This window comes from Malaclemys terrapin, chromosome 16, assembly GCF_027887155.1.
Source record: "Malaclemys terrapin pileata isolate rMalTer1 chromosome 16, rMalTer1.hap1, whole genome shotgun sequence".
NCBI classification, from domain to species: Eukaryota; Metazoa; Chordata; order Testudines; family Emydidae; genus Malaclemys; species Malaclemys terrapin.
Genome location: NC_071520.1, coordinates 14,919,697 through 14,943,406, shown reverse-complemented (window position 1 = coordinate 14,943,406; position 23,710 = coordinate 14,919,697). Strand labels below are relative to the sequence as shown.

Below are 23,710 nucleotides of genomic sequence, written 5' to 3'. Positions count from 1 at the left end.
AGTACCAAATATAGTATTCCAGGAAAAGACTCTAAAGCTACATGACAGCTCTCTGCTAGTAGGAACTTTAGTCTCCATACTAATATTACTTCCTTGATACAGGCTAGTCACCAAAATCTAGTCAAGGATGGACCTTCTGTACTCAAGATTATTGCACTCCTAGCTCTGTTATCAAGCTGCTAGTAGAAGCTCTCCATTAAATAGGCTGTATCCTTCTTTAATGCCTAGAGCTTATAGGTGAGACTGCATCATCTTAACTAGCATTTTATCCCACTTTCTAAATCCTGAACTAAGACCAGGCAACTTGACACCCAGTCTAGCTGCTTCTGTTCTTTTGTTGTAATTGCTCTGTTTTGGACTTACTTAAAAAAAAAAAAAAAAAAAAAAAAAAACACACGAATTCTATACCTATCAGAGAATGAGACAAGGTAGGTAGAGATCTTTTATTGGGCCAACTTCTGTTGGTGGAATTACAAGCTTTTGAGTTAAACAGAGCTCTTCAGGTCTAGGGAAGGAAGCAGTGTGTCTGAGTATTGTATTGGAGAATGTCAGACATGGTACACTGACAATTTATTGCACAATCATAGTCCAATTAAAAATACTGAGCTATTACTACCAAGCATCTGGTGCCTTGGTTCATATTATCCAATAGAACTGTTCATAAAACAATGTCTCTCTCTCTCAGGAAATTCCAACATCTCAATCTTTTTATCTCAAATTGGGATGGAAAAATCAAAATAGCAAAAACAGTGACATTTAGACTACTCATTTTAAAAAATCCGTTTGAAGTGGTGGTTGATCAGTCTTTTCCCTGTGGAAGACTAACAAAAGCACACTTTCTAATGGGGATGCTCTTCAACCTGCTATATCCAGTGTTCTATTTGTTTAGTTTGTGCTTGCATTCAGATTCTTTGAGTAAGGAGAAATGCCTTGCTTCCAGAGAAGATTATACAAGCCATCAATTTATTAAACAAGTATTTGTTGAAGCATAAACAACTTTCTCTTTTGTTTAGCTCCAAAACCTGGGAATTAACCCAGCGAACATTGGATTCAGCACCCTAACAATGGAATCTGATAAATTCATTTGCATCAGAGAGAAAGTAGGGGAACAAGCACAGGTCGTGATAATTGATATGAGTGATCCAACTACACCCATCAGACGTCCAATTTCTGCAGAAAGTGCCATCATGAATCCTGCTTCTAAAGTCATTGCTCTGAAAGGTGAGTTGATGCTGTTTTCAGTAATATCTAACATACAACCAAACATGGCAACATTCAGCCAAAAGGCAGTTCTGAGTCTGTAGTGAACCTTAGTTTTATGCAGGACTTGAGTTTCTCATAAGTTTTTTGACTGTATGGTCTTGGTTATAGTATCCACTCTGTCTTGGATTTAAGAGGTTGAGCTAAGCTTGCGTACACAGAGTGGTAGTAAGCCAAACCCCTGTAGAAATGTATGACTGCATTCCATCCTGAAACTGGGAGGGCATTGGATATGGAGAGTCCATAAACTTTGGACTCTCCTACTTAAACAAATTTGCTGAAAAGGTCTTTTCAAAGACTTAAGTGCCAAGACCAGCATGCTGAGTGAACTTTGCAGAATATGTATAGAGAACACATCAGACTGCTGTTGCAGGGTAACAGATGTGAGAATGAAGGCCACTGTATAGCTTTTTAAAATGTAATCTAAGTCTAAATGTGTATTAATGTCCTTAACCTCAAAATACCAGATACATTTTTAAGTATCTGGAAAGATGTTAATCTTAAAATCAGATAAGGACAGCCAGTAGCTTATTGTAAGCTGAAATACTTCTCTAAATAGACTTTTTATACTTAAAAGTTGGCAGAAGTCACAGACTTAAAGTGGAAATTTGTCTCTGGTGCTAAAACTTTTGAATGCAGAATATATAATAAACACTTGGAAAAGGGGTTTTTGTGATTAATTTTAAGCTAGTTAAGTTGCTTTTGGCTTTCTGGGTACCACTTCATGAGCTACTGGAGCACCATGGAATAAAGACTTCCCAGCCTTTCAGAAAAGCAGAATAACTTGCAAGCTAGTTGTTTAATCTTTGAAATTAAATGCTTCACTCTGTTACTGACTGTGTACTTTTCTTCCTGCATTCTTGTCTTAAACAGATGGTGAGTTAACTTGTCCTGACATTTCATGTTTTAGTGGTACAAAATGGTCTAATCTCATAAAAAGTACTGAAATATTTACCAATCGCCATTTGCTATCCTTTTTTACTTTACAGCTAATTGGGAATTTGAATCCTCAACTTAGTAACTGCAGAGGGAAGAAAACCTTCTCCCTTTTATTGATGTGCCATTGACCATTTGGTTGCTTTGACTATTGACTGTACCAACTAAAGACAATATTAATATATGCAATTATAGTACGGTTGATAGACAAAACTGAGTCGCAATACTTTTATGAGAGACCTTTGCTAGCATGACGTCTTGTGTGCCAGTCATTTCTGCCTAAGTGTGCTATTTAGTCTGAAAAGTCATGGTGATATTATCTAGGGGTCCAAGAAATCTGTCTAAAATCTAGTTTTGAAAACTGGAATAGGTTCTCTGTTTTCTACCAGCCTAGACTTGAGGTCAAGGCTGTTTTTTAAAGCAAATAAACAGTCAATGTTTTGATTCCAACTCAAATTGTATCTCAGCTGTTGCATGCATTTCCTTCAGACTACTGTGAACAGCCTCCATGTATGAGAGGTGGGCAGAGGTGCTGAACAATACACTTAATCTCTTAATTGGTATTCCCCTGAGGTTCGGTACCACATTGATTGATTGGCATCCACTCTCCTTAATCCTAGTCTTGGACCCCTGTAAAGCAACCTGTTGGCAAGGAAAGTGCATCCTGTGTACTAGTAAAACTTCATCCAGCACTTAAATGGAAAACTGTTAGCCTGCCCTGATCTGAAACTAACCTACTAACTATAAAATGGGTTTAGTGTCATCCAGCTTCTAACAACCTAGATTTATTTTTACCAACATTCGACTTGATCAAAGGCAATATTGTCCTGCTACTGCAGTGTGAATGAGCTAATGTAGTCTTCCGAGAGATGTCATTAGACAATGTGTGATGTCAGAGTACTAAATAAAAATGTTTGTCAAGGTCCCACAAACCTGTGGGGTGACACGGGAGATACAGTATCTCCAGAATGGATGTGGGTGAAAGGGGGCGGGGGGCAAGGGGTGTTTAAAGACCAGGGATACTGTCACTTGCTTAGCTATCTTTGGACTATGGTACATAAACTATGGAATTACAACAATATGACTTTCTTTCATAAAAATCCAGTTTCCCAAAAATGTAGACTAGATCAGACTTTCTCTAGCATTTAATACTTTGCTCCCTGACTAAAGGGTAGAGCAAGTCAAACTTTCCCTGCTGATGGATTGTGAAGACAGCAGTCTAAGCTGTTACATACTGTACCTTTTTTATAAAAGTATGCACCATGACTGAATTGCTCACTAATGCTCAAATTATGAGCAACAGAATGTACAATCTCAATCTCCAATGGGAAATGAAATATTTCTAAAATTAGCAACTATTATGGGGTGTGGTATAAATGCATAAAAATTGCATTTCTGGATTGCATGTAGCATTCCCCTAGTGTTCTAAGTATGACACTTTTTTTGTCTTTGTATCCATGTATTTCTTTCTCTTGCTATGTTCTGTACCACAAAAGCACAAAACAAGTAGGGAATGCAGTTTTTTCAGACCGCATTTCCATACATTAATCATGGGAATGTAAAAATGCAATTTCATGCTCTGGTCTTACAGAAACGTACATTCTTCTCTCTCTAGTAGAGAGGACTTTTCTTATAAGTAGACTGAGGAAATTCAGACTTGCATTGACAGGGCAACTGAATGCCGGTGGGTTTTTTTAAGTCACTTAATGTTTAAAATTTGAGTTTGGGCCTAATCCTTTTGAGGATACTATCTGTTGCAAGTCTTGCCCAAGTAAGCTAATGGGATATTGGGGTAGAAGAGCAAAAATCTTGACACTTGCCTCTGTCCTAACTCCTTAAAGCAGAACGTTAACCATTCCAATAAATGTTACTTGGATAATTAGATGAAAACTATAACACCATACTACAACTTGCCCCTGAATGCAGTGCTGGATATAAGAAGAGGAAGGCTCTCCTAAACAAGTCTGTTACCCAGTGATTAGGGTCTGTAAAATTCAGACCTAGAGTATAGTTTTCTTTCATTTTAAGATATACCATGATTGCCACTGCTCATTTTGTCCATTAGATCAGGGATCATTTAGCTGAGTATTCTGCACTTCTAAAACAAGTACTTTTTCAAATGTTAGAGCACAGTAGTTAGAATTGCTTCTAGATGTAGACATTAAATATGCACTTTAGGCATAGCTGATCCAGATCCTCCATTCTGAAATAGTGATGCCAGGATGACTTGAGCTGGAAACTTAAAAGCCCAGAAGACAGTCTGGGTGTCCTTCCTTTATATACATGATACATAAAGACACTCTGATCAAAATTAGCTTGCCTTAATCCTGCTAATATCTTCATTTGAGGCTATAGCAATTCATAAATCTCTGTAGCCCTCCTAAATGTGAAACTAAAGTTTCCAAAGGAGGCTGGTGAGAGTAGGATGCTTTCATAATCACTTAGCAGCTTCTGCCAGAGGAGGTCTCTAACCTACATAGACAGAAGATAATGTAGCAGTGTTCTGCTTCTTGAAGTCTCTGTAATCATATGGCGTCTGATACCTTCAGTGATATAGTGACTTATGCTAACTCTGTCTTAGTGTCATGTGTAGGGCTTTTAGTATGTAGCTATGCAGAAGACTTTGAAACAAATCTTTAAGCTTTATAGTGTAAAGTTAGGGCGAGTCTTTCTGGGTAATGCCTTGTTTGAAAGAAGATGGTTAGGGGTGCTTTGTCAATTTATAAGCTGCCATTTGGGTAATGTGTCTTCTGGAATCGTCTGAGTTTCTGCTTCATTAAAGGGAAACCCACTTTACCCTTTTCGGGAAAAATAACTAACTCAACCAGTTATTAGGACTATCCAGGAACTAGCAGTTACAGTTTATCTGGTATTCTGTTCCTGAGAGACCCACATTCATGCAATAGTCATATCTTAAACAATGCTGTCTTGGCTCCAGGCTGCAGTTTACACTTTTCCCACCCCACATATAAAAGGAAAATCTCTATTTAAATTACTGTTTAATTGCTGCCTACTAGCTAATATCCTAGTTAAATATTACTAACCCTCTTATTGGAATGGGAATCCGTTTGCAGCTCCATAATCATATCTAACCACTGCAAGTCAGGCTAGGCCATTAAGAATTAAAACAATGTGAAATTAATTCTCATCTGGCTTCTCTTGGATGAAAGGAATGAAGTTAAAACTAAGCTTACAGGGCTTCTGCATGGAAGGTAGCAAGGCATTTTCATAAAAATCTAAGCCCCTCCCCATCTATTTAGCATGGTAGATTCATCCCTGGAAATCTTGAACCCTAAACTGGCAATGGTTTTTTTTGTTTGTTTGTTTGTTCTTGCTTGGTGGAAGCTAAAATATTTGCACTCTAAACTGCTAATTGCAGCCCATCCAACTATTGTGCTTTCTAAGACCTGGTCTACACTGTGGGGGATCAATCTAAGTTACACAACTTCAGCTATGTGAATAACATACTTACCACAATGTCTTCACTGTGGTAGGTCGACTGCTGATTTCACCTATGCTTCCCACTCAAGTGGAGTACTGGAGTTGATGGGAGAAGTGCTCGGTGGTCAATTTATCGCATCTTCCCTAGACGTGATAAATCAACCCCTGGAGTGATCAATTGCTCCAGAGGTATGAGTAGACATGCCCTTACAAACACAGATACTTTTACAGAGCCAGATCTGCTCCATAAACAAGGGACAATGTAAGTGACTACGGAACCTGTAACTTTTCCTTTAAAGTGGGAATATGGGCAGACACTAGTGTAGTATACAAGTTGGAGGAACTGGGTATATTTAATTAGACCATTTAAATGGCACATGGAGGGCCTGCCTCACTTGTCTTAAAGTAAGATTCCTTTGAAGCAGATGTTAGGTTCTGACACTACTGTAAACTTTGAACTTTCCAAATGTGAGCTAATAAATGCCAAAATAAGCAGAGGCATGCTGATTGGAATACTGTACATACTTTCACTAGAGATTATGAAGTATGACCTATATCTTTGATCTCTAACTTCACTATTGAACCACTTATCAAGATAGTCAGCTTGATATGCCAGTGCTACTTGCTCACTGATTATTATACCACACTCAAAAGGAAATATGCACACAAAGGGGTGTAACTTCGTATCTGTGTAGCTGTAGGCACTTGGCTATAGTTTAATCTTGATGAGGCAGTTACTTGTGACTTGCTGTAAAGTGTTATCGGATCAGCCCAGTCTTACTTCATAAGTCAGGACTTGTCTGTCTCCATTGACTCACTTCTCTAGGACCCAGTAAAGAGGAAACTTGTATTTAAAACATGTTGCCATAAAGTGTTCATTGCCTGTGCAGAAATTAATGTTACATCTGTGTGGTGCAGCATCTGTTACAAGATCATTGAAATGGCCTAAGCTGTAGCTGAAGACATTCTGTTAAGTTGCCATAGTTTTGCCCTATCTTTATTCTACTCTTTATTGGAATGTTTAAACTGGAAAACTAGCTGTTTGCAGCTAAACATGCCTCCCAATACATGCAAATTATAGGGCTGAGTATAATTTAATGTCCAGAGGTCTGTGATTCTTTTGTATCTCCCACACCAGCAGGGAAGACACTTCAGATCTTTAACATTGAGATGAAAAGTAAAATGAAAGCCCATACTATGGCAGAAGAAGTGATCTTCTGGAAGTGGATATCGGTAAACACAGTTGCCTTGGTGACAGAGACAGCAGTCTTTCATTGGAGCATGGAGGGAGAATCTCAGCCCCAAAAGATGTTTGACAGGCATGCTAGTCTTGCAGGCTGCCAAATCATCAACTACAGGACAGATGAACACCAAAAATGGCTACTCCTAATAGGAATTTCAGCCCAGGTAAGGGACTCTTCAGAATAGTATACAGGAAAAGTGCATTATGAATACAGGTATAAATCTGAGAACTGTGCAGGAAAATAGGTCAAAATTGGAACAAGCACTTGTTTTCATTTCATACTGACTGTAGTTCCTCCTGTTTAAGTTTTGTTAAACCTTATTTCAAGAGTGTTCTGCAGTAGGTGGGAGACCTTTTTCCAGAAGAATGTTTTCTAGCCTTTCCTTTCAGAAGGATGTACAGCATAGTAAAAAAATTTTGTTTTTGCTTCTGTTCTGAAAGTGTTAGTGGTTCAATTCCTATGCTCTTGATGCATATGCAACTCTTAAGTACTTAGAAAAAAATTTAAGCTGACTTCTCCTTCTCCCTCTTCCCCTCTCTCCCCCGCCCATATCATTAGCAAAATCGTGTGGTTGGTGCAATGCAGTTGTACTCAGTTGATAGGAAGGTTTCCCAACCTATAGAGGGTCATGCAGCAGCCTTTGCAGAATTCAAAATTGAAGGAAACTCCAAGCCTTCCACGCTCTTCTGTTTTGCTGTACGGAGCCCTGCAGGAGGCAAGGTAAAATTTATAAACCATACTGACTACTTTCAAGCTAATGTAAATGATCAGTAACCTTAAATCTTTCAGTTACCACTAGAAGCTTTACAAATTAAGACCAGTTGTTAAATACTTCTAATTGTTAATTTAATGCAGTTGACTTCAGTAGGGTTGCACTGATTAAATTAAACAAAGTTGACCCCTTGTTTTTGAGGAATGGTGGCTGTAAAAAAGTGGGTGCTGTTTGTTCAGTCAAGGCTTTGTTTTACTGTGAAGTAATCTTCTGCCTTTTTTTAAGGAACTTCATAAAACTAATGTAAATATTGAAGGCCATGAAATACCTGAGTCTAAAGGTGCCTTGACTCTCAATCTGAATAAAGCTCTCACATCTTGTATCATGGTTCTCAGCTGAACAAGCTCACTCTGCCTCTTGTAGGCCTTAAATTGATGGCAATTATAATATAGCAGCCTTGTTGAAAAGTTAAAGCCTAACTGAGTCTCAAGTATTGACTCGGAAGAAGTTAGATTTTTGTGTCTTAAATTTTTAAAGTTGATGGAGTTTTGATCAAACGTTCTAAAAGATCACAAAATACAAAGTGCCACACTTGCTAAGCTGCCCTGTAGTGTGGAGAATAACTACTTGAGTTTAATGGGCTGAATAATATTTCAATAGCTTCTTACAAGATGCAACATCCCTGGAAAGACCAAACACAATTTTTTTGGACTAAAATCTTGACAACTTGTCCATGGCAAACCTTTTGCTCTTATATTGAACTGTTCAAGATTGAGTACATCTGAAACTGCCTAATCCAAGAGATGGCAGCGATGGTGTCTTAGAACAAGGCTGGCACTTTTTTTAATGTGTCTGGGCAGTGCTTTATGACTAATGATTTGGAAAGTGAGAAATGCTTTTTATCAAAAGCACAGAGGTTCTCTCCCGCTTTAAGTTTTTTTTATTAAAACAAGCATCTTGGACATCTCAAGTTCTAGAATCATGAATATTGGCTGAAAAGCTTCATGGGTAAGTTGCATAAAAGGTGTTGAAATAGCTAATTGCCTGGTTTGTAGCTTGTTTGGGAAGCATTGGTTGGATAGAGGATCAACTTGTTTCTTAGCAGGATTTTGCTTACAAACTTTGTCTTGGTGACATGCAATTCCTTCTTCCCAGCTGCATATAATAGAAGTAGGTCAACCTGCTACTGGAAACCAGCCCTTTGTAAAGAAAGCTGTTGATGTGTTTTTCCCTCCTGAGGCTCAGACAGACTTCCCTGTGGCAATGCAGGTAAGGTATACAAGAGTGCACACTAAACCCATGTAAAGCTGCTCATGAACTGGCCAACATAGGCATGTATAATAGCATTTCACATGCCTCTGTGGTGGAGGATATGTGGATGTAATATGTATATGGCACATCTCTGAATAGAATCCTAGAATAAGTGTCCTCTGTTCTTATTCCTCGTCCAAGAAGATGCATTCACTTCAGGCCATGTTTTCAGTGGTGATATCTACTTTTTATTTAGACTTGCACATAGAGACAGCTGATTAAAAAAATACCAACACTTTTTTTCATGGGGAATTCAAAGTTTGGGGCATTTGAAAGCCAAAACAGTCTCCTAAAAACAAGAGAACTGGACCAAAATGAGAACTGACTTTGACCAAACACTCTTGATGATAAAGATTTTTTTGGCTAAAATTTCAGTCTGTGTGGAAAATCTAATTCTCCATTTTATGAACTGAGTCCTTTAGGAATCCATAAACCTCACTTTAAATAGTATCAGTCAGAGCCTTCCCTGTAAAGAGTGACTTCACCATTGCTTCATAGATGTTGCTGTCAAATCAGCCATGGATTTTATTCTTCCATAACACAACCAATGCTGGAAGCATAGCTCACTCTAAAGGTAGAGATCTGAAGTGTAGCACGGGGAGGACCACCCCATATAGGTGATACTTCTCAAATTTAGTACTCCAAAACTGCTTCCAACCCACTTCTGTAAAAATTGAACTAGCAATAAAAAGCACCTCACTGGATACAAAAACTCAAGTTGCTGTTACACATGAGCATTCTATTTCAGAAATTCTCCTATCTGTCCAAATACAAACATACTATTAAAGTCTGCTGAAATGAGCTGTAGTTTTGTGATTTGGGGATAGAGCTGGGAATAAGAACTGCAGAAACCTAATTCTGGCTCTGACAGACTTTCTCCTTGATCGCATCATGTCTCCCCCATCATGATTTGAGAACTTGCATAAGGGGAGTCAGTCATCTTTTGACCAGATTTGCAAAGTATAGTGGAAAATGACATATGTTCAGAGGCAAAAGTGCTAAAATAACATCTTTGGCTGTCATGGATGTGAAATTGCTAGCTAGCATAGTAGTCCAATTTTAGCAGAAGATACTTGTTTAATTTCAGATGACTAGCTATAGTGAGCAATTTTGAGACTGATCTTGGGTAACAATAGACAGCTGCCTCTTGACCTAATAGTATCAGTGGATTAAAAAATTTCATAAGCAGTTGTATACTGGTGACTACTTCCAGTTGAGGCTTTCAGTCATAAAGCCATCTCTCAACACCACTACTTGACATGGCTCAAAGTGAGACTTGCATAATTTTACAACTACATTTGACATTTTTAGGTTAGTTGACTGGAATAGCTAGAGAAGTCAATCTGGCTGGCCTTCCTAGAAAAGAACGGGATTGTAGCACTAGTTTTCATGTTAACTGAAGCTCTTAATGCAGATATTCTAGCTTGTATAATCAACATCCTAGCTTAGCCATGCATGGGATATCTTAACTTCTACCCTGGAGACCAATGTCTTGTCTTCTGCCTGCCACTAGTATAGAATTACAGCTCTGTAAGTGACCAACAGGATTGTTACACTCCTTCCTTGCAACCTGAGAGCTTACAGCTGCATCTTCACCTTTTGCCAACTAAACCATGTAGTGAGAATATTCTCCTGCTACACAACACTGCCTTAAGTTTCTAGTAGCTTGTATTTTGACAGTTCACTTAAACTATATTCAAATGTTCCTAATTGTCTTTCCCTTTTGGCAGATTGGAACTAAGCATGGCGTTATCTACCTGATTACGAAGTATGGATACATTCACATGTATGACTTGGAATCTGGAGTGTGTATTTACATGAACCGTATTAGTGCGGACACAATCTTTGTAACTGCTCCTCATGAACCTTCCTCTGGCATTATTGGTGTGAATAAAAAAGGACAGGTAAATTTAGTCCTGTCTACTCTTGAGCCTCTGCGTATAGGAATACCTTAGTGACTTTTGCACAGGACAGCTAAAGGCACAGTCAGTACCACTATCTAATCAAGAGTACCATACTACTTTAGATAACAAGATCTCAGACCTTTGATTTACACTGCCACAGCTGTACAGGAAAAAGTGTGCAGTAATGTTTTGTAGTGTAAGGAGGAACACACAGAAGAACATTCTGTTCCCACAACTCCTTACTGAACTTGGGTAAACTGCTCTCCCAGTTTTGAGCAAAATTGTTTTACAAGACAACTATCGTGCATATGGCAGACAGCTCAAGGTTGTCATGGTTTGTTCATTGTTGTTTAGTGAATGCAATACCTGGCTTCCCTGTATCTGGCCACATATTTTCTTGCAGTGGTTTGACAATAACTTCTCAGCCTTTCTCTCCTTTTAGTCTGATGGGAAATGGCAAGGAAACGTGCTGTGACTTGACTGTATTTAGACCATGTAGAAAATCGTTACCACAATCCAAGACACTCAGCATGCCAACTTGCAACACTAGCATGTACTTGGAATGGAAAAGTTCCTTTTAATGTGCAAAAGGTGTGCCACTGAATGGCTGCTTAGAGAACATGCATCTCCAGACTTATGATGTAAAACTTTTCTTAATTAAATCTTAGTGGAAATCTAGCACCTGAAACGGTTTTAACACTTATTTGCCACCTATAATGTTGCTGATTATTGGATATATTAAGGTATGCCAGCAATGCATACCTCAAAGTGAGCCATTACACACTCAGCAAACTTCAGATTAGCATTACCTACTGCAGTGTGTAATACTAGAGGCCTTGGCCCAATTGTGAAGGGCACTGTACAAACATAACAGATGGCCCTTTCCTCAAAGAGCTTGTATAGCCTTAAAAGGCATACAAAACTTTAGAATAGTAGGAAGAAACAATGTGGTGAAATTGCCCTCAGTTATAGGTTGCACTTTTAGACAATGGGTAGACTGACAAGCTGAGTTCTAAGACCCAAAACAACAGCAATAGAGGAACTATAGCTTTATCTACGTTTACTGATGAGCTTCTTGGACTCTTAATTCCTTTGCTCTATTACTTTGAGCTGCTGTTTTCAGCAGGATGCTCCTGTTAAGGCTTTTTTTATCCTTTCCAGGTGCTTTCAGTTTGTGTTGAAGAAGATAACATTGTGAACTATGCTACTAACGTTCTCCAGAATCCAGACCTGGGTCTGCGTATGGCTATCCGCAGTAACCTGGCTGGGGCTGAGGAACTGTTTGCCAGAAAGTTCAATACACTCTTTGCACAAGGAAGCTATGCAGAAGCTGCTAAAGTGGCAGCATCTGCACCAAAGGTGAGTGCTTTCAAAGATGAAGACTAAAGATTTAAGGTGATGCTTATTCTAACATCCTAAATACACAACTAACTCTGCCACTTGGCAGTTACTGCACTTTCAGTCAAATGTCTTTATCTTAACCAAATTATCTTTGAGTTAAACTTGATGTACAAAGAGTAAACTAGTAAAGATGTTTCTGGTTGAAGAATCTAGCTTGTTGTGGACCCTACAGAAGAGGAATAGCTTTTCACTAACAGCTACATTCTAGGTTGGGCATAGTATACAGAGAAGAGCACAATTAAAAGCTGCTCTTGTTGTTGGATCAAAGAACTGATTGCAAATTAAAAATACCCAACACATCGGCATGTTTTGAGTTGGCTACTACGCAAATAGTTTAGGTACCAAAAAAGGCAAGAATTATTCAAATGGATGTAACTGAAACCTTTTTTTTAAATCTTGGGTCTCTTCCCCTTCCCGGTATCTTTCAGGGAATCCTGCGTACCAGTGATACTATCAGGAAGTTCCAGAGTGTACCAGCCCAGCCCGGGCAGGCCTCTCCCTTGCTGCAGTACTTTGGTATCTTGCTTGATCAAGGACAACTTAACAAATTTGAATCTTTAGAACTCTGCCGTCCTGTCCTGCAACAAGGGCGCAAGCAGCTCCTGGAGAAATGGCTGAAGGAAGATAAGGTAGGCAAATGTTTTTTGGTTAAACTTAATGCAGCAGTGTGTCTCTTATAGCAGTCTACTGGCACATGTTTATGTACTTAGTGGAGATGAACCAACTATCTGTCTCTTCTCTGTTCTGCCTGATCAAATGCTACTTCTGCTTTCAGCTGGAGTGCTCTGAGGAACTAGGAGACCTGGTGAAGACAGCTGATCCAACCCTTGCACTCAGTGTTTACCTTCGTGCTAATGTGCCAAACAAAGTCATTCAGTGCTTTGCAGAAACTGGTCAATTCCAGAAAATAGTGCTCTATGCCAAAAAGGTAAATGTTTTTGTTAAAGGTGTAAGACTGTGTAATACCTCTACTGCTAGACTCCCAGTACACATCTGTGTGCAATACTCTAAGCTGTACATACTCTGGGTATCTTCCATGAGATAAGACAAGGCCTTAAACATTCCAGAGTCTGTAAAACTGATAATCAGTTGAGAGCTGCCTTGCTCAATTTTTCATGTCATGACACTCCTTTCTAAATGAACCATGATGCAGTTCTGTCCCGTGGCAGGACGAAGCATCCGCTTAGCCCACAAAGAATCTGAAGTCACAAAACTCTCAATTTTGGAACACTGGTGAACATGGTCTTAGACCAGCCATATAATGGAGACTGAACTTGATAGATAAGATCTGCAGTTTCATTTGTGTGGTCACAAATACAGTAACTTGTTCTTTGTCTCCCCACCTTAAACTTTGGACAGCAGTTGGTCTAAAGCATTCCCCACAAACTAGTCTTCAAGTGTAGAGACTGAGCATCTGTGTCTTCCCCAACTGGAAACATAAGGCTAGTCTACACTGTTATATCTTAATTATCAGTGTATGTGGAAACTTTAAACTCACTATTTTCACAGCTTGGGATGGGATAGTCTTGTGTGAGTAGGTTGCATTGTGCTGGGAATAAACATGTCTGCAGCAGGCGTCACTGTACTACAGTATGAACTTGGGAGCAAAATCTTGTAAATTTCTAAGCATTTCCAGGGAGCTTTAACTGTTAAAATTGTGTAATTGTTCTAGGTTGGATATACGCCAGACTGGATCTTCTTGTTGAGAAGCGTGATGAGAGTCAGCCCAGAACAGGGACTACAGTTCTCTCAGATGTTGGTGCAGGATGAGGAGCCCCTGGCTAATATTAACCAGGTAAAAACTTGCAACTGGTAAGGACTTAGTTTAATGGACACGTAGTCCCAGCTGAAACTAATGATGTTTGTAAAATAAAGTCCAATCCAGTGAACTTTGCTATACTCCTAGTATTTGAATTAGCTTGATTGGGCTGGCCTATGGCCATACAGTATTTCTAGTAATACTTCCTGTAATCTGGCATGCTGTTAATCTCCAGCCAATTCTGAAGTTAGAGTTCTGCAGATCTTCTTGGCTTTCACAAGGAGAACAGCACCTCCTACATTGCAAGTTTTGTTATGCTGATTGATGGAGATTGCCAAGCTTCAGAGTCAAGAAGGCTGCTGCTGTTAGCCCTAATTGTGGGGGAGAAGGGGGGGAAGACTTCCATTCAGTAGGTAAACTAGTCCCCAGAGACTGATCTAGATTGTAGCTTTTTGAGGTTTTTATTGTAAAACAAATGGGCACTTGATATTGAAATCCTTTTTTCTTTGGGGAAATAGTCTTCTACTTATGAAGTAGAATACTATAACTTGTACATAAATCTGTCAAACTTGCTTCACTTACTGGTTACCAAATACTTGTTTGACACATCAGCCAAAATGACCTCTGTCATCAAATTCAGACACTAAAAGTACAAGTCTGAACTCTCCCTGATACAGTGAATAAAAACATTTTAAGGGAAGTCAGTTTGAGAACACTCTCAAAAGGTAAAGTGTAAGTAGAAACACTGTAGTACAATGCTGGAAGCTTTAACATAACTTAACTAGTTGTTTACATAGAGGTGCTGCATATGTTGTGAGATGGCTCTTTTGAGGATCAGCTGCAATACTCCTGACTTATACTCAAAATTGTATAAGAACTTATGTGGGTGAATGACTGATTTGATTACTGTCCACTTCAGATCGTAGATGTATTCATGGAGAACAGTCTCATTCAGCAGTGCACTTCCTTCTTGTTGGATGCTTTGAAGAATAATCGCCCTGCTGAAGGACACCTTCAGACACGTCTGTTGGAAATGAATCTGATTCATGCACCACAGGTAAGATTCCTCAATCTAGTCTCCTTCACCCCTTCTAAAAATTTGCTTGTTTTTTTCAAGAACTCCAGCCATTTAGAAAACAATGCTTTTGATGGTAGCAGTCTCCAGCTACAGGCACAGTTGAAACAAAGCATTACTGTGGAGAGTGAAAGGGTGGATGTGCAGATACCTATTGTAAGGGTGTTGTAAAGTGATATTTTAGAATGAACATCTGTAGAAGTGCGGTGTAACTGACTTTAATGGTTACTCTATGTGATCTGTTTCCCGGAAACTCTCCTTTTATGTAGTTTCCTTGCATGATAACATTACATCTTGATTGTGGATGGAAACTGGAAGCTTAAAGTTCAACAACAAATTATATCCTCTTAGGTTGCAGATGCCATCCTTGGAAACCAGATGTTTACACTCTATGATCGTGCTCATATTGCCCAGTTATGTGAAAAGGCAGGCTTGCTACAGAGAGCATTGGAGCACTACACTGATCTCTATGATATAAAGCGAGCTGTAGTTCACACTCACCTCTTAAACCCTGAGGTAAGACTAGTTTCAGCTGATTTTTACTTTGTGGGTTAAATGTAACTAAATTTCTCCTGCTGTCACTTACCTATCCATAAACTAATTCCCTTTTCAGCAGGAAAGCTTAAAGTAATACATTAAACATTGCAAGCACATGTAACGAAATCCCTTAGACCCATGGTTCTCAACCAGGGGTACATGTATCCCTGGAGATACAGAGGTCTTCCACAGGGTACAGCAACTCATCTAGATATTTGCCTAGTATTACAACAGCCTACACAAAAAGCAATAGCAATGTCAGTACAAACTAAAATTTCATACAGACAATGGCTTGTTTATACTGCTCAATATGCTATACACTGAAATGTAAGTACAATAGTTACATTCCAAATGATTTATTATAATATGGTAAAAATGAGAAGGTAAGCAATTTTTCAGTAATAGTGTGCTGTGACACTTCTATATATTTTTTGTCTGATTTTGGGGGTGGGGGGAGGTGTTAAGCAAGTAGCTTTTAAGTGAGGTGAAACTTGGGGTGTGCAAGACAAATCAGACTCCTGAAAGGGGCACAGTAGTCTGGAAAGGTTGGGAGTCACTGCCCTAGACGAGCTCAAATGAGAAGCTTCAGTGACTGGCCAGTAGGTGTTCAGCCATACATCTGTAATTAACTTGAGGAAAATTTTAATCATTCAAACTCAGTCTAAATTGCCAGTAGCCATTCTAAACCTGAAATCAATATCTTGGCAGCAAAAACGCCTACCTGGTGAAACGAATTCTTGCCCACAACAAAATCACATGGGTGTTCAAAACAGAATATTTGACTTAATGAACTATGAGGTCATGTGTAGCAGAGTCCTTGTTGCTATCCTTAATTTTTAGGAGGGTTAAACAGCACTATTGTCATTCCCGAATTCTTCCAAGTACACACTCCCTCCTGTGGCACATCTGAGACAAGTACATATGTTTCCACCTGCCAACCATGCAGAATATAATTACTACTTCCCCTGCTGCTGTTCAGCGAGGTGTATACAACTTCTAAAACCATTTTAACTTTTGTTCTTAGTGGCTTGTAAACTTCTTTGGCTCTCTGTCAGTTGAGGACTCTGTGGAATGTCTGCGTGCTATGCTATCGGCCAACATCCGACAAAACCTACAGCTCTGTGTGCAAGTAGCTTCTAAATACCATGAGCAGCTTGGCACCCAGTCTCTCGTGGAGCTTTTTGAATCTTTTAAAAGTTATGAAGGTGAGGTGCCCTTATGTTCTGAGGAAGGTACTTGCTTTCAATCTGCTTTGAGATGGAAGGAGAGTTGACTGGCTTACTAGTACTCAGTCTTTCAGTTTGAACCAAGCATTAGGTTTACTGTAGTCTGGTGCTTGCAACTGTTTTGCAGAAGACACCTAGTTGTTATGATGCTCTCCTGGAGATGTACATATGTGGGTGGAGGAAGGCAACCATATGCGTAGCTGACAGTCTGAGTATTCCTGTTGGCAGCTTTCCTTTGAGACTATTGTGGGACTATTTAAATTCACCTGTCCTGTCTCACCACTTATCAGTGGCTTTCTTCCTTATTCAGACTAAATTATCAAAGCATACAACTCCTTATCTAGGTGATGAGTTGAACTCTAAATGTTCATAGCTATAAATAGGTAACTTCTGCTTCTTTCTAGGATTGTTTTATTTCCTGGGTTCTATTGTGAACTTCAGCCAGGATCCAGATGTCCACTTCAAATATATCCAGGCAGCCTGCAAGACGGGTCAAATTAAGGAGGTAGAAAGGATCTGCCGTGAAAGTAACTGCTATAACCCTGAACGAGTGAAGAATTTTCTCAAGGTAATTTTCCTGACTGTTGGCTAGAATAGTAATAGTAGAAAAGTAAACTTTCCTCAGAAGTCCAGATCTTCTAGACCTCCTGACTATATTTTTGCTTGCCCCTGGATGTTCTTGGATTTGTCCACCTTTCCTAAAGTTCACTGTCCAATTTTGGGCACGATCTTCCAGCCCAGGCTTCACCAGTGCCAAGTATAGCAGGACAACTCTCTCCATGTCTTACATGCCGCTCTCCTGTCATTACACCCAAGAATGGCGTTTGTGGTTTTTTTGCAATTGCATCAAGGTAGCTCATATTCAATTTGTGATCTGCTTTAACCCCCAGATCCTTTTTAGCAGAACTCAAGGATGTTTGTTGTGTTATGCTTGCCCAAGTTTCAGGGGGAACTTACTTCCACTGACTCACCTTATTAATCAAATCAGGCTTTTTACTGGCCATTCTATAAGAGTGGGGGGAAAAGTGACATTATGCAGCTTGGCCCAGGTGCATGTTCTTTCTTGCTTTAACTTTTGGCTTCCAGATTCTTAACCCTGTTTTAAGTGATTCTGGGTGTCCAACTTGAGACTCCTTTTAAGGGGCCTGACTCTCAAAGTGCTGAGCATCCACTCTCAGCCAAGACCTCTAAAGGTAGATATCTAAGTGCATCCAGGATTTACTAGTAACTACTTTACTTTAAAAACCAAAAAAACCTTGCCCTTTAAAGTAGAAATGCACCTCATTTGGCTGTCTATGATGGGCTCTTTAATTGTATCAAAGGATCAGACTGCAGTCAATTTAGAGTCAGCATTTTTCTGAATGGTAGCCTTTTGCTGGTCCTAAATTAGGAAAACAGTTAAGGCTCTCTACTCACATCCCTGCATAATTTGTAAAGATAGTGACTTATGTTTTTGTTCTTCCTTTTCAACTCCTTTCCATTTCCCTCCCCCCAAACATACAGGAGGCCAAGCTCACAGACCAGCTTCCTCTGATCATTGTTTGTGATAGATTTGACTTTGTTCATGACCTGGTTCTCTACTTATACCGCAACAACCTGCAGAAGTACATAGAGATCTATGTTCAGAAGGTAAAATACAATCTCTTCTAAAGAATAAACTCTGAGAAAGGGTCCAGCCTGTATAGTGGGAGCTTTGGTTTACCTGAGGCTCTGTGGTTCAGAAGTGGTTCAGCCCCATAAGACTTAAAAACTTCTTATTGGCTAGTAGAGCAGAATGAAACACCAAGAATTCAACAGTGTTACCTAATTCTCACATATTGCTATAGCAATTTATGCTTATTGATCACTCTGATATATGAAACCAAGGAATGCTGTTTCCCCAGCACTTAGGCTGGGGAAGATTGTCACTAAAGTATGTTCCTGATTAGATATTGGGGGGGAGAAGGGGTCAGTCTCAGGTAAGTAAGACTAGTCTTTTGGTGAGCTTTGTAGAATATTGCTGGTTGACACCAATTTAGTGATGGATTAACTTGTACTTGCTAAGTCTCACTTAAGAACACATCAGACAACTAAGGTAGTCCTGTTTCCTACATTTCTAAACATTAAAGAATTGGTTTTTTAAAAATCCCTCCAGTTATGGCATAGTCCAGAAACCATTCTTATGGTGGTTTATTCTAGGTGAATCCAAGCCGTATACCAGCAGTGATTGGAGGGCTTCTTGATGTGGATTGTTCTGAAGATGTTATTAAGAACTTGATCATGGTGGTTCGAGGCCAGTTCTCAACTGATGAGCTGGTGGCTGAAGTGGAAAAAAGAAATAGGTAAAAATAGAATATAAAGGTACTTGGTATAAACAGTCATTCCATTTTGCTCCAGTAAAAGGTTTCCCCCTTGGTATACCAGAGTTGCATCCGTTGCTCTAAGTCAATCCCATTTTGAAAGATCGAAGTAAAAATCATGAAAGGAATTAATGCTAACTAATGTGGGGCAGTTCTCTTGAGTAAGCAAAGGAATTCTGCATGTGGAGTTTCAGACACATGAGTACAGCATGTAAGAGGGTGTCACAGTATCGCATTCATTGATAATTCAGACCATATATGGCAGTCTTCAAATCTGAATAGCTCACTTTTCTTGTCCCATTCATGAATATGGGATCAGGAAGATCACTCAGCCTTGTGTAATGGGAGAAAAGAAACAACCCCATGTCTAGACTTGAGTTTTGACACAGTGCTTGACTAGAACAAATAGCTAATTGTAGGGAAGTATACATGTAGCAATCGGGAATGTATGTGTAAAAACACACAATGACTTTGACTAGCTTAGTAGAACAGGAATGAAGAAGGGGCAAGATATTGCAAATGTTGAGACAATATGGTTCCTCTCTCCCACTTCCTCAAATTCAGGGAAGAAAAGAAATAAATCTTTTTAACAGGAAAGCCTAAAAAGCCATCGCAGAGCATTGTCTGTCAGCTGAAGAACTTGGTTTTTGCTGCATTTTTTTTCCTGTAAGTAGTGGGACCAGGAAACTAATCATACAGGGTGCACTAGCTATAAAAATAAGTGTCCACTAGGCTCAAATCCTAATCACAACCAAGAATTTGCCAAAACATCTTGTTCTGAAAACTTCCACAAACTATTTCTACAATACTAGAAGTATGGAATCCATGAAGTATCCTTTCACTATATCATTTAAACTTAAAGCATAAATGACTCTCTTCTCTCCTAATAAACCTTGCCATTCTTAACACTTGCAAAGTTCATTTTGCTCCTATCTTACCCTACTGAAAATATCTGTGGTCTGGTTAATTCTGTCCTTAACCTAAGCAGAAGGTTACAGTAGTCATAAACCCAAAAGTCAGTTACTAAAGCTCTTTTCCTACTGTGTTTAATTTTTTTTTCTCCTACCACCAAGTTTTTGCTCTAGCTTCCCCTATTTTAAACTTTGGGTTTAAACTATTCTGATGTACTTGTGTTCATCTACCCTTGCTGCGTCCTGAGTTATCAATCCTTTTCTGACTCTGTCCTCTCCCAGTACAGCCGCTTTAACATTACACTTTGCAGCAGTTTCCCAGTTGATGTATAGCATGTTCCATATGCCCTACTCTCAACTTGTTAAAGGAGTACAGTATTTTTGAAGTGAACTCTCCTCTGAGGGACTTACTGTGCACCAATCACCTGTACACTGAAACTGCTTTCATCAGTTAGGTTTTACTCTAAACAAGCATTCTTGAGGCACCTATGGCTCCAGAAGCACTATCTTTATTTGACCTATGACTAGGTTTCTTCCAGTCTCTCCCCTCTGTCCTTCCTATCAAGATTTTTTTCCTTTAAAAGGATTAGAGAAACTCCAAATAGTCTGTCTGTATGCCCCTTAATGAAAAGCTTAGGGGCATTTTAAACCTTAAATGGGTTATTTTGTAGATCAGTCAAGGTTAGAATGATTTGATCCAGGAGACCAATATACTGGGACCACAGCCTTTCTGGGGAATAACCTTGACCTTAAAGTTTGCTGGCACTCCTCTCAAGTTAAGGAATCGAATTGAAATATTTAGTAGCACATTTGGTCTGCAAACTTAACAAACTTTATTTTCCCCAAAAGGCTTAAGTTGCTGCTGCCATGGCTGGAATCTAGAATTCATGAAGGCTGTGAAGAACCTGCCACCCACAATGCTCTGGCTAAAATCTACATTGACAGTAACAATAATCCTGAGCGGTTTCTCCGGGAGAACCCATACTATGACAGCTGTGTTGTAGGCAAATACTGTGAAAAAAGGGACCCTCATTTGGCCTGTGTTGCTTATGAGAGGGGGCAGTGTGACCTTGAACTCATCAAGGTTAGCAAAACTTGCTTTTGTATTTACAAATCTGCTGTAGTCTAATATTAAGAGGTTTGAGTGGTGGTGGGTTTTCAAATGTCAATAATAGTGTAACCAACGTTCTGATTAGATTTTTAACCATGAGTCTTTCTAACACTGGCCAAGTCCTACATGCCTTAACTTAAAATCCCATTGAAGCTAGCAAGATTTGGGCTATGTAACGTTTAAGTTATGGAACAGCTGAGGTGGCATTTCTGTTTAAATAGCCCTAAATAAAAACTTACAGTAGTCTTAGGGTCCACAGTAAAAAGAAGGTACCAGGTGCAATTGGAAAAAGGCCCCTGAACACATTTCATTCTAGTGTTAGTAGTCTTGGATAGATTGTCTTGGTTTCCAGAGTCCCAAATGGGAATGGACTCCCTCTACTATGTATCCCTTGTCAGCTCTTCCCATTGCTTCTGCCAACTGGTCAACATAAGCCTCAACAAACTCAACTTCATCAACAGTTGATCACTTGCTCCAGTGCACAAGCCAAGTCTGTGGTGGAAACAGCTGAGTAGTATCAGCATATGGAGCACCCTCTAGTGCACACTTCCATAACCTGTCCCAGCCTGGAATCGCTGCCTGCTGGAATGTGGTGGGGTTCCTTAAGGGATTAACCTTCCTATAGGTGTGCACCAATTTAATGATTCAGCATGAAAGGCTTGGCTGTGTCCACTGTGTAGCAGTTGAGTCCAGTTTTTACATGCTGTCTTAAAGTGTGGAAGGGAGAATATAGCCACAAAAGTGGTGGTCTTAATAGATTAATTCAATATCTGAATCGAGTAGTTTACTCAGAAGTTTTTATTTAGAAACAGTTTTCCGGGTTCAGCTCTTGAAAGTGGACAGGTATGGATTGTGACTATTCCATGCTCCCTTCTTGGATTGTTCCATGCTCCCTTCTTGGGTTGTGAATTCTGTGGTACACTTGCTTTCTCCTAACCAAGGTGCTCTGCAAAGGGCTTTTTGTCTTCCAACAGCCAAATTTTCTACTACAGAAACTGATCTCTTCCTCCCTCCCCCTACCAAAAAAAGAAAAACCCCAAAGGTTCTCCTCTGGGCATAGACCCTTTCCTAGGGTGAACTGGGAATCTTAATTTGGCCACCTGTTACCTGTGCAGCTCACTGCTGTGAGAACTGCATAGAAATTAAATGTAACCTTTACCTACTGTGCACATATCCTCTTGAAAGAGCCTGGCAACCTCCCCTCCTATCTGCACTTACATGATTTGAGACCAGCTCTGGTCAGCCTTCAGTCCCAGAACCATTTTAATTATAACAGTTGGTGTTATAGGCACTCCATAAAGTCAGGAAGTGCTAACCTTGGTACCCAGCCTACTTATTCAGTAATGGAAGGAAGGATTGGACTCTAGGCTCCTATTAAAATGGCTTGGAAAACAAAACCTACCTTTGCTGTCCATTGAAGCTGGTGCTGATAAAATGTAACCAGGTTACATTGAGTCACAAGATTCAAACTGTGCAATTAGAATCAGTAGGAAAATACAAAGCCATTGTGAGAATTTACTTCCTCTGCTGTATCATTGATAAGCTTCTGCACAATGTTTCCATTAGGTAAAACTGTAGCCCTCAAACAGTTACTTAGAAGCTTATAGTTGTGGAAACATTCTGTGAAATTCAAAAGATTTTACAAAATAGAAACATTCTGGTGCAGCTTGACAATGAAGCTGAGTGAAGGCTTCAGATAAAATAAAACTGACCTAAATTTTCTCCACTCCAAAATGAATCCCCTTCTAGATCTGAAATTTGTCAGAAGCCTGTGTAGTTCATGGCTTCTGACAGCAGTAGAAATATTACCATGAGAAGTTGTCATAACATTTCTATTGGGCAAAAGCAAGAAAAGCATGTAACTTTGCACGAGATCCTGTCTGCTGAGAGCCTTTTAGATTAGAGGCTAGGTAAGAAGCCAAACTTGCGCCTGTGTGGCACTTAGTGATGGCCAACAACTAGTTCTATTCAGAAACTATTGTCCGTTGAGCATGGCTCATTATTAATGTCAAAAAGCCAAACTTGTGTTGGGTGGGATCACATTGTAAGTGTTCCCTTAACTATATATGTGTTCATGGCTTTCTCTTTTTTTCAGGTATGCAATGAGAACTCCTTGTTCAAGAGTGAGGCTCGCTATTTGGTACGCAGAAAGGATCCAGAACTTTGGGCAAATGTCCTTGAGGAAAACAGTCCATTCAGGCGACAGCTCATTGATCAGGTACAGTAAAGTAACTGGTTCTACAAATAGAAATGAAAGCTGTTATCCAGTGTCTTATGACTTCAGAATGACTCCAGAATCCCTTGCTCGCACACCCCCCCAATACTTGTGCCAACCCTATCAGTCCCTCTACTTCAGTTTACTTTAATTTTATCTTCTATCCGAGGGGTGGGCAATAACTTTTGCTGGGTGGCGGGGCTGTTGTGGGAGCAGCAGTGATCTGTGTGCTCTGTAGAACCTGTATGTTCAAAAGGTGTTACACCTCTCCCGCTCCCCCTTGAATACCTGTGAAGTGGCTTTCCCCCTCCCTCCTGGAATGCTTGTG

General features: G+C 39.6%; 1 protein-coding gene across 3 annotated transcripts in view; it reads left to right on the top strand.

The window, feature by feature from the left end:
• Positions 1-23,710, top strand: part of LOC128824628 (clathrin heavy chain 2) — a 55,105-nt gene that overhangs the window by 15,019 nt on the left and 16,376 nt on the right. For 2 of the 3 annotated variants that reach the window (XM_054006334.1, XM_054006336.1), the window contains exons 2-18: positions 1,014-1,221; positions 6,776-7,044; positions 7,440-7,601; positions 8,749-8,862; positions 10,635-10,808; positions 11,970-12,167; positions 12,638-12,838; positions 12,985-13,137; positions 13,882-14,004; positions 14,888-15,025; positions 15,395-15,559; positions 16,605-16,785; positions 17,211-17,374; positions 18,310-18,435; positions 18,985-19,127; positions 20,906-21,140; positions 23,263-23,385. In XM_054006334.1, the coding sequence (XP_053862309.1) occupies positions 1,014-1,221; positions 6,776-7,044; positions 7,440-7,601; positions 8,749-8,862; positions 10,635-10,808; positions 11,970-12,167; positions 12,638-12,838; positions 12,985-13,137; positions 13,882-14,004; positions 14,888-15,025; positions 15,395-15,559; positions 16,605-16,785; positions 17,211-17,374; positions 18,310-18,435; positions 18,985-19,127; positions 20,906-21,140; positions 23,263-23,385 (2,877 nt within the window). The remainder of the gene's footprint in view (positions 1-1,013; positions 1,222-6,775; positions 7,045-7,439; positions 7,602-8,748; positions 8,863-10,634; positions 10,809-11,969; positions 12,168-12,637; positions 12,839-12,984; positions 13,138-13,881; positions 14,005-14,887; positions 15,026-15,394; positions 15,560-16,604; positions 16,786-17,210; positions 17,375-18,309; positions 18,436-18,984; positions 19,128-20,905; positions 21,141-23,262; positions 23,386-23,710) is intronic. The other variant, XM_054006335.1, reaches the window with a different exon arrangement.